The sequence below is a fragment of the Cavia porcellus genome, unplaced genomic scaffold, assembly GCF_034190915.1.
Source record: "Cavia porcellus strain 051 isolate PalLab524CR breed Dunkin Hartley unplaced genomic scaffold, mCavPor4.1 scaffold_25, whole genome shotgun sequence".
In the NCBI taxonomy this organism is placed as follows: Eukaryota; Metazoa; Chordata; class Mammalia; order Rodentia; family Caviidae; genus Cavia; species Cavia porcellus.
In genome coordinates this window covers 45918862-45930511 of record NW_026947508.1, presented here as the reverse complement: position 1 = coordinate 45930511, position 11650 = coordinate 45918862, and the positions used below count along the sequence as shown (strand labels likewise).

Below are 11650 nucleotides of genomic sequence, written 5' to 3'. Positions count from 1 at the left end.
TACTTCTATGTAGACAATTATATCATCTTTCAAAACCAGTAATTTTTTTTCCCTCTCCTGACACTTTTTGTTACATTACCAGATGTGCCAGGACTTCTAGTGTAGGCTGTATAGACAAACATCTGCAAATACTAACATGATTTTCCCTTCCAAGACTGTCTCTTCTTTCTTGTTTGCTTTACAGCATACACTGAGACTTCCAGAGTATAACACTAACTCAGCAGCAAAAGCAGGACCTACATCTTGCTGCTGATTTTCACGTGAATGCTAATACAGTCTCATTATTAAGTATTCTGATGTCTTTGCATGATTTTGTATTAAGAGTACACCAGCTTCACAAAATTGAACACTATTTCTGATTCTTGAAAACTCTCTCTATTCCTAAGCTCAGGAACAACAGGCTGATTTATTACAAGATTTGGTAAAATGATATAATGGTCTGTCATTACCTCCTATTTCTTCTTAAGTTAATTCTAGTAATTTATACTTTAATAGAAAATTATGTTTTCATTTAAGCTTTCAAATTTATTCACAAAAATTTTGTACAAAGTTTGCTGACAATTCTCATCTCTGCTAGATGTACAGTTCTCTCTCTCCTCTCTTTCTCTCTCTGGTTTTTTGAGACACTATTTTGCTGTATAGTTTAGGCTGGTCTTGAATTACTGGCCTCAAACTCACAGTAATTCTCCTGCCTCAGCCTCCGGAGTTCTGAGATTACAGAAATGTGCCATCATGCCCACTTTCCTTTTCCTTTATGTATGTATGTATGTATGTATGTATGTGTGTGTGTGTGTATGTGGTACTGGGGATCCAACTCATGACCTCACATTTGCCTTATAGGCGTTTATGCCACTGAGCTAAGTCCCTGGCCCGCCCTTTTCCCGTTTTAATATCATTTGTCTCTTTGTATTTTTCTCCCAATTTGAAGGTTTATTTCACTACTTTTTCAAAGACTCTGTCTCAATTTATTGATGATGTGTTTATTTCCCTTTTCATTAATGTATTTCATTTATTGCTTTCTTCTACTTTCCTTATTATTTTCATTTTTCTAGTTTTTAATGTAATATTCAGCTCATTAACTTTCTTTTTTTGTCTTTTTTTTTAACTTCCAACCTCCACTGTATGATACATTCCATAAAATTATGAATCATAATAAAGAATAAATTTGGGGGCCAGGGATTTAACTCAATAGCATAAGCGCTTGCCTGGCAAGCACAAGGTCATGAGTTTGATCCTCAGTACCAAAAAAAAAAAGTCTTCTTTAGATGGAGATTTAACATATGGTCCTTTGTTATCATTCAGGTTTAAATATTTTATAATATTTATAATATAATTTCTACATTTGCAAGTGATTTGGAAATATATATGAGGAAAGTGGTTACTACTTTGTTAAGATATTTCTAATTTATTGCACTACTGTCAAAGAATATTATCTATGTGACACAGGGTATTTGATATTCTCTTTTCCCATAGCAGTTTTAATTGTTTTCTTAAAACATTTTATATCTGATAGTAATACAATTTCTCAGCTTTCCTCTAGTTAGCATTCCTCTTCTTAACTTTTAATGTATAATTAATGATGTCTGACTTTTTGTTTGTTTACTGGGGTTTCTTTTGTTTTCGTTTTTTGTGTCTCATTTTTTGTTTTGAGACAAGGTCTCACTATGTATATAGTTTGGGCTGGCCTTAAACTCACTGTGTAGCCCAGACTAGCTTCAAACTCTCAGTGATCCCCCTGCCTCAGACTCACATGGGCTGAGACAACAGGTGTGAGCCAGTACACTGAACAGCACTAATGACATCTATGTACCAATCACAGAGATTAAATAGCTATCTACATGTTATCCAAAGGAGGATATTTTCAAAACCAAATCCATAAAACAATAGAGTCAGCAAAAGAAAAGAAAAGAAAAGGCTACTGTCATGGTTTATGTCAGTGGCCCCCAAGACTCATGAATTACAGACTTCACCAAATCTAGCATTTATGATTGGTTTGTTGTCTAGCACTTGGATTGGTGTTGTGAGTGCTACCACCTGCGTAGGGGTGGAGCCAGGATATGATATAATGGCAAGAAGAAGGTGTCTCTGTCTGTCTGTCTCTCTCTGTCTCTTGCCAGTTTCCACCTTGCTGTTTGCAGTTGCCATGAATTGTGGCCCTGCCATGCCACCCTGCCTTGGAGCCAACTGAGTATGGACTGAATCCTCCAAGAACTGTAAGAAATAAACCTTTCCTTCCTTCATTTTGGTTGGGTATTTTGTCCCAGCAACAAGTAAAAAGTAACCAAGACAGCCACTAAATTAATAAGTTTTAGTATATGTTGTGAAAGCAAGCACTACTAAATTACAAGAAAGGCCAAAATCAATAAAGTAATTTTTCACAATGAAATGACAAGACAATTGATAACAGTGTTTATGGAAGACACTAATTTTTTAGTACATATTTACAGTATATAAATAATGATCCATTCATCATCGGCAGTTAATATATGCATACGACACCTCTTAATTTTTTTTTATTTCGTATTTCCCTCTACTTTCTCTTCCCTTAAGTGCACATTCATTTGTTTTTTTGTTTTTGGAGACAAAGTCTTGCTATGTGGTCCAGGCTGGCGTTGAACTCATGATGTAGCCCAGGGACTGGCCTTCAACTCGCAGCTATCCTCCTGCCTCAGTCTCCCAAGTGCTAAGATTACAAGGGTACATCACCATGCCTAGCATTAAGTTATATACTAATCTAAAAATGTTAATGTTATATACTAATGTTATATACTAATCTAATGTTATATACTAACATTATATACTAATGTTATATACTAATCTAAAAATAATAGCTTCCTACATCCACTCTAAAATGTCATTTACTATTCAATGCAACCCAATGCCAAGAACATGGAGGGTATCAGAGTAGATGAAATAAACAATTAGCATAAATTAGTGCTGAAACCATTAACAGTCTGTTATAGTATACTGTGGGCCCCTTTTGTGATGAACTAAATCATATCCACCACAATAAGTAATTGGAGTGTAGGCTGAATATTTGTAATAAAAAATTTATAAGCAGGAAGTGGTAGTGCATGCCTGTAATCCCACCACTTGGAAGGCTAAGGCAGAAAAACTGTTGAGAGTTCAAGACCAGCCTAGACTACAAAGTGAACTCAAGGCCAGCCTGAACTGCATAGCGAGACCATGTCTAAAAAAAAGAAAAACAATTAAAATTCAAAACACTCCAAAAACCATGTGTCACCAGTGAAAACTTCTACACACGAATGCATGTAAATTCAGTGTTTAGATCCCACCCCAAGACATTTTGTTACACATATGTAAATATTTCAAAAATCCAAAATATTAAACACTTTCTGATCCTAAGACTTTCAGATAAAGGATAGTCAGTCTGTATTCAATGTTACTGTATTAGGTAAAAGAAAATTACTTAAAGTCACAGAAAGTAGGTTTTAAAGACTCAATACATTTAACATTAATTAAAATTTTGTTGTATATTATTCACCTCACTTTGGTGATTCCTAGGCTCCTCTAGAATTCATCAGAATTTGAGATTCATCTGTAAGAGTATTTATTATAATAGTAACTAACATTTATTAAGATACTATCTTCTGGGTATGGTGGCACACACTGGTAATCGCAGCACTCTGGAGGCAGAAACAGGAGGATTGTTCCAAGTTCAAGACCAGCCTGGGCAACACAGTGAGTACAAGGCCAGCCTGAACTACATCATGAAAACCCCCATCTCAAAAAAACAAAACAAAACAAAAAGAAAGATCCTACCAAATCCCAAATAATGTGTTTACACACTTTTTAAATTTATGAATTTTATATTCACAATGTTTAACTAAATAGCACAATGCTCATTCCAGTTATTAAAATAAGACTCAAAGCTAAACGAATGAGTTGGTTTGATTCACAGAGCTAGGTAAGTATCACAACTCAGGTCTGAATTTCGTTCCAAACACCCATACCTCACACTGCCTCTTTCATGTTGCTACTTATCCATTCTGCAGACAATTCCTGAAAAGGTCAGTATTTTCTTTTTAGCCATAATATTTGGTGCAGGAAAAGGGGTGGTCAGAATCCAGGCATCAACCAACATTTTATTCCTTCATCAAGGAAAGGGCGACACCTAGTGGCATGCACTTTGTAACCAACACAAAGTTTTTTACCTTTCCCCATTATCCACTGGTTTTTCACTGCCTCCCAACAAATTCAGGGAGTCTTATTCATTCTTCTGGTCAAAAGGAATGCTGGTCTGTTAAGGGTTAAACACAGTTTGGGAATGGAACAGATCTTAATTTACCAGCATCACTGTGTGACTTTGGTAAGTTATCAAAAACAGTTCAGTGTCAGTCTCATCTTTAAAATGAAAGAACACCATGTCCTTGGTCAGCCTGTCATAGGAACACCTGTGAAAATCATCTAGCACAGTGGCTGATCTTCACTTCTGCGATGGTCTCTTCCCTTTCTCCTCTGTGTAGCCTAAAACCACATATGTATTTTGCCTTGTTTTGTATAAAATGCATTATAATGCTTGTTCCTATGTTGTTTGAGATAACTCCTATAATTTTTTTGCATATAAACTGTAGTAAAGGCAATTCTCCAAAATCTGTTCAAAATTTTTTATAACTATAGAATTAACAATAAACTGTCAAAAATACTTACTATGTGCCTGGTGAATGTAACTTTGAATCAGGGCAAAATGGACAAGTTAACATGTGATACCATGTAACAAAGTACTTTCTCAGCTGCAAACAACATATGTAAAAAGGCAGAGGAATGGACAGCACCAAACTTGTTAGAGGAATTCAGTGAGAATATGCCCAGATCACAGATTCTTTCTACACCAGTGGTCCTGCACTTGGACGCACAACACAATCACCTAGAAAATACATTTAAAAATAAAGGTTTTAAATTACGAATGTGGCACATGTTATATTCCCAGCACTGGCATGCTGAAGTAGAAGGTTCACAATGCTACTAAACTGGACACCTAATTTAGCAAGTTAGTAAGACCTACTCTCAAAACAAAGAGATTTGGGATATAGCTCAGTGTGAAGGCCCTCAGTTCAACCTCAGTATCTAAATATAAATAAACAAATAAAAAAAGTTCTAGAATAGTATTCTCAAATAGCAAGTCTAGATAGGATTTTGGAACCTATTATCTTAAACTCTCTAGATGTTTCCTAAATAGCCAAATAAGAGTCTATAATTTTCTGAAAGTATCACAAGCTTCCTAAAATGTCCTAGTACACATGCATGCACATATATATATACCTCTAATAAAGAGATTCTATCTGCCAGGTACTTAATCGTCAAAAATACTGCAAGAAGGGTATTATAATTCCCATTTTAAAGCAAACAGGCTCAGAAAGTTTTTTAAATAGCTTCCTTCTTTTAGTCAACAAAGCAAAGGATAAAAAAATGGGATTTAAACACAGGTGCATCTAATTCTCAGTGGTACAATGTGGCAGACAGAATTCTAAGGATGACTCAGTGACTTTTGTCTTTATATAATATCCTCTTCCCAGAATGTGGGTAGAAACTGAGTATGATACCACTAAAGTGATTATTTTTATTTTATTTTTGAAGTGCTTATTTTTTAAATGTAATGTTAAAAAGAGATTATCTAGTGGATTTAACCTAATCTGATCACATAAAACCTTTTAAAAGAAGAGTGCTTTCTGCAGCTGGTAGCAGAATGGGAAGTGATTCAAAGTACTATATTAGAAGGGAAGCCAGGTAGGGCTTAATGTACTCAGGGTTAATGTACTTGTCTGATTGGAGGATGGAAGGGCTCAGTATACCGCACACAGCCTTAGCTACAGTTGGTACATCACAAATAACAGTCAGCAGGAAAATGGAGATCTCAAGTACAGCAGGTCTTCAACTACAAAGCAGTGAACTCTGCCACAGCCAGAGTGAGCCTGGAAAAGGATTCTTCCTGAAAGTCTTGAGGTAAGAGCCCCAGCTTGGCCAACCCCTTGATTTCTACTTTGTTTGGTTTAGCAGTAAAACAGCTGAGATATTCAACATGTAGAACAATGAGACAGCACAGTCAAACAGTGTGTTTGCTAAGACATGCCAACATGGTATTTACTGCTTCAAGGTCATGACTGTGTATACATTCACTTCTGCGCAACAATCACCCATCCATCTCCTGGCCTTTTTCACCATCCAATTTGAAATTCCATGCCCACTAAGCAATCACTTCTCATTTTCCCACACCCACTCCCTGGAGAATACCTTTTTGCTTTCTGATCCTACAAATGACTGCTCTCAGTACCTAACACTGAATAAATGGAAGCATATACTACTTGATTTTCTGTGGCTGACTTATTTCATCACTTAGTGTAACTTCCTCAAGGTTCACCCATGTTGCAGCATGTGTCAGAATCTCCTTCCAATTGAAGATAAAACATAGTCTATTACAAGCATACACTACATTTCATTTCTCCACTCATCTGTGTATGAACACATGGATTGTTTCAACCTCTTAGCTGTTGTGACTATTCTGCTACAAACATGGGTACACAAACATCTGTTCAAATCCTTGCTTTCAGTTCTTCTAGACATATGTAAGTAGAGGCTGCTTAAAGCCAATTCATCAGTCTTGAAATTTGGCCAGGCGTGGTGGCATACACCTGTAGTCCCAGCACTTGTGCCAACCTAAATTACATAGCAAGACCGTCTCAAGAAAAAAAAAAAGAAGAAAAAAGAGAGAGAGAAAGAAAGAAACTGCAATTCTCAATGATTTAAAAAGTACAGGTATTAAGTAACAATGGCAGCTACTATCAATGAAAAGCACACTCAGGCTTTCTATTCCTCCTACTGAAAGAATACACCACCACCTATAATTTTCCCAAATGGGTCAAATCTGAGCCTGACTCAGTCTCTGGATGCAGCTGCCAATTTTCAGCAAAAACAGAAGCCAGAACATGCTGAATATAACAGTATGCAGTCAGTAACATATACACGATGCAAACTCCTACAGGTCAACTTCTTCAGTAAACAGATTACAAACAAAAGACATGAGGTTTTAACCACTTTTCAGTCCAAGTATTTAAGTACAGGATGACCAAAAACTGCTTTTTCTTTCTTTTTTTACTTCTTTTCCTTTTTTTTTTTTTTTTTTTTTTTTTTTTTTGTCTTTTTGAGACAGTGTCTCGCTATGTAGTTCACGCTGCCTTTAACTATGTAGCCTAGGCTGATCTCATAGCAATCCTTCTGCCTCAGACTCCCAAATGCTGAGATTACAGAAGTGCACCACCATGCCCCACTATTTTTGTTAATTTTTATGAATTATAAGACAAAATGTAAAAATGACAATTTATCAAATTTATTCAATACAAGAATTCACTGGTTGAAAGTGTGCCCAAATGACGCTTATGATTATCAGTGCATAAACAACGCCCAGGGTGAACTATTGTTTCAAAATAGGCAAGATAAAACTATAAAATTTAGGGATGCACACCTGGGTGATAAAATTATAAAGAAATGTTTGCTATTGTTATGTTCTATGCTTATTGCCCTAGTAACCAAGCACTAACCACAGTTACAGATTAACTGACTGTGTCCTCATGCTGTTTTGTATGCATCGTTCCCCCCCACACCAGTAAACTGTTTGCTGTGTCAAACTTTGTTCCCCTTGTAAGAGACAAATGATGCTGTGTCAACCATTGTTCCCTTTATGAGAGACAAATGTTCCTGGAGTTGGCAGACAAAGGGCTATGAATTGGCTAACCACCCACTGTAAAATGCCTCTGACCTCAAGCAAAGGGGAACAAAGGCCCACCTTGTTTCTGTTTCTCATTGCTATGTACTTAATGATCAATGAGCTAATCATAAATGAACTATAAAAATCAGTCAAAATTCTAACTCAGTTGCACAGCTTTGCAAATTCCATCTGCACTGTGTCGCTGGGCCAGCTAAAATAAAAGCGCTTTTTTAAAAAAGACATCATCTTGCCCATTTTTCATCTCAGGGGTCTTGCCCCGGTTTTTATCATGGGGCCTTATTTTTTGGGGGGGTTACAACAGCTATAACAAATGTGATTACTCTAGGAGATAGGTAGAGTGTATAACTCGGGGCACATGATGAGCTTGTGGGGGCAGCTGGCCAAAGTCTATTTCTTGACCTGAGTAGTAGCCGAAAGAGTTAGTAATCAATCCAACTGTATTTAAAAGCAAAAACAATCCAAAACAAACCCAGAACACTAATAACAAGATAGTGGCTTCAATGTGGACTAAATTCAGCTAACGCACTACCTTAATACAGCTCTGCCAGTCTTAATGCTGAGCCTATCTGAAGCCAAAAAAGCATTTGATACCAGACTGACTGGTGACTGAGGTCAGTCCTAAATGCTTAGAAAAGCAATTAGATCAAACAGACAAAAGAAAAACCAAAGGAAATTTTAAAAATAAAAAGGTACAGTATAGTACATTGATTTTTTAAAATCTGTTATATACATATCATCTGCACAAAACAGGCTTGTCTCATTTCCATCCTGCAAATCTGCCATACTTAATCCTATCTCAGTTGAGTTATTTCCCAATTCCAACAAGGATTGCTAACAAAAGCATTATGTTTACCAGATATAGTCACATCTTCAAAACTAGCAATGCACACTGGATTGCAGGACAGGAGTAAAAGACTCTTGAAAAAGGCCTGTCAGAAGCTGATTAAACTAGCTGTGACAGAAGCAGAGTCTTCTTTAGGTATGGTGGAGTATGAGAAAATGTATCCGCAGACACACTTTTTTGCTTGCCTTTAACTACTGTATTGGGACTGTGATGAAAATTAAATGAACAATTAAAAAGTGCATAAAGTTAAGACGTTCACCATCCAATTAGGTAGCAGCTAATCGTAAGTGCTACTGAGCCCTTCCCCTGAAAGTATCTAGTCTGAATTGAGGATAGTAACACTGTATTCTGAAGACTTGGTATGAAAAAAGAAAAATATTAATCATTTTGCACTGATTACATGTTAAAATAATAGTTTGGATACAGCATCCTGAACAAAGTATTAATTTTTTTTCTTGTGCTAGGGATCACAGCCGTGGTCTTGTACATCTTAGGGCAATGGTAGTAAACCTACAGCACGCATGCCACAGTGGGCTATGTGTGCCACTGCAAGCGCTAAAAGATTCATGACTGTCGTAGGGCAAGTGTTCTACCACCGAGTTATATCCCCAGCCCTTCACTTTTTTCTTAAATGTAGCTACAAATAAAATGTATATGTGGCTGAAATTATACTTCTGCTAGACAGCATTGATTAGACAGACAGACAGATAGAAAATTAGCGTCTCACCAGAAAAAGAAAACAATAGTAGGGATTTTTTTTCAGTTTTTTTCTTCTATCACTTTACCACCAATACTACAGCTCATTTTATTTCCAGCTTTTGTCCCTAAAATAGAAGTGTGTTTAAATGCATACACACACACACACACACACACACACACACACACAACTTCTTTTAATAAAAAAAAAAAAAAAAACAGCCAGTGCTTTAACTCATGAATACTTTAAATTATGGACCAAAATAACTGAGTTCTAATCACTGACTAGCAGTTACTTAAAGGAACTCACCTTTCCTCTTTGAGATTTAGTTGCCTACCCCAACACTTACAATACTTAAGTAAGGAAACTAACCCAAATATAAATTTCCATTATTTCATTAAATAACATTTTTTTCCTGTCAAAATCATTTTCAAAAAAATGATACTCACTCTGAGTCTAACGCATCCTCTGCGAGAGCCTCTCATCATTTTGTCCTTGGACTAAAAGAAAAACAAAACATCCAATGATTAAAAAATGAACAGACCGGCTGGTCTGATGGCAGTGGGTTATCAGAACTTATTAACATTAGTGTCACTAAAGTTGGTATACCACCCCCCACACACTGCTAAATTTGACTGCTTTAAAAAAAAAAAATGAACAGACCAATCAACTATTCTGGAGACAAAAAAAACCCATGATTTACAGTATTACCCATCTCTTCTTCCAACTCTCTCTTTCCATGATAGGGGAGTTACCAGATTTTAAATGAAAATAGCTTATAGTCTATCTAAATTAATCTAATCAGGGAATTTTTTATATGCCTTTTATTACAACAACTGTTACACTGTAATATTTTTTCTGCCTTTACATTCCTTAATTCCAACCCACTGTTTTCCTATCTGAGCGAGACAGAAAATGCTTAAGAATTAATCCCAGATGATCCCAACAAAGCCAGATGACTACATATTGACAGATAATGCATTGGCACTACGTATTTGCAATTCTCCAGTTGGGTGACATTTTTTGCCTCCATGACTTCTCATCCAGTGTTCCTTTGCCTGAAATGGCCCTGACCCAGACTTTCTGCCGATGGTACTTTCACTCACAAGTGCCTTAGCTGCCTGATTTCGATGCCCATCCTGACTCACAGTCTCATGTGCTTTCTTGTGGTGGCGGGCATCACCCTGCGGCACATTCCTTAAAGAACAATCTTGGCTTCTCTTATGCTTCAGAATAGTGTCCGGCACACATTAGGTGCTTAAACAACATTTTTTTTTTTTGTACCAGGGATTGAACTAACAACCTCACACTTGCCAGGCAGGCGTTTATGCTGTTGAGCTAAATCCCCAGCCTTTAAATAACATTTCTTGATGGAATGCTGCTTACCAGGTATGTCTCCCTCACCAGCCTGAATCAAGCAAAAGCTGTTATACACCACAGCACTGCACTGACATACAGTAAATATTCCTAGAATTAAATTGGTCATGTGTAATAAGGTAAAACTTCAAGGAACCAAGTTTGTCAAATCTTTAATTCTTGAATAAACTGATATTTTTCTGTATTCCACCTATGTAAGAAACAAAACAAGCTGCTATGTTATAATCACATTTCACATTTAATTGTCCTACTTGACCAGAATTTTTTATTTAGTTAATTTTTTATTCTAGTTATAAATACAAGAAATTATACATTTTAGAAAAAAATTTTCTCAATACCAAGGGAGACTGAAAAAAGTTATTAGTCATAATATAGTTAGCAAAGTATATTTAAGAAAATATTCCTTAAGCACTTAAGGGCACTTTTATTATATCCTAAACTTGTCTTTCCTTCAAAAGTATAAAGGCAATATACAAAACAACAATTTGGTTAGAAACTACCTGATGAGGTTAGAAAGAAAAGTAAACTCAATCACTTGTAACAGCCAGTGACCCTTGATCTTTTTTCACCAGTTTTAAAACAAAATCATAATCAGTGAAAATAGGACTACATATGTATGAGCACATATACTAAAAAAGAAAAAAAAATTGGAATGATAGAGAGATTAGCATGGCCCCTGTGCAAGGATGACACACAAATTTGTGAAGCATTCCATAAAAAGAAAGAAAGAAAGAAAAAGAAACAGGACGCATAAGCCCCAGTGATGATACCACTATTGATATTATGCATTTTCAAATGCTAATAAAAGAACAGTACATGGTAGCATACACCTGTAATCCCAGTTACTTGGAAGGTTGAGACTGGACAGGTGACACTCTGTCTCAAAGAAAATGCTGAATATGTAGCTCAACACTCTACAGGTTTTATCTCAAGTACCACAAAACAAAAACACACAAAAAACAACTGAAAATAATGAAAACAGACATAA

At 36.1% G+C, this 11650-nt stretch overlaps 1 protein-coding gene and 1 pseudogene across 8 annotated transcripts in view; one reads left to right on the top strand and one right to left on the bottom strand.

Annotated features, from left to right (window-relative positions):
• Osbpl9 (oxysterol binding protein like 9) overlaps window positions 1-11650 on the bottom strand; it is a 173797-nt gene that overhangs the window by 110462 nt on the left and 51685 nt on the right. For 6 of the 8 annotated variants that reach the window (XM_003463061.5, XM_003463060.5, XM_063236500.1 and 3 more), the window contains exon 2: window positions 9735-9785. The exons of the other annotated variants lie outside the window; for them this stretch is intronic. In XM_003463061.5, the coding sequence (XP_003463109.2) occupies window positions 9735-9785 (51 nt within the window). The remainder of the gene's footprint in view (window positions 1-9734; window positions 9786-11650) is intronic. 8 annotated transcript variants of the gene reach the window in all.
• On the top strand, window positions 11286-11383 carry LOC111754889 (U6 spliceosomal RNA; annotated as a pseudogene).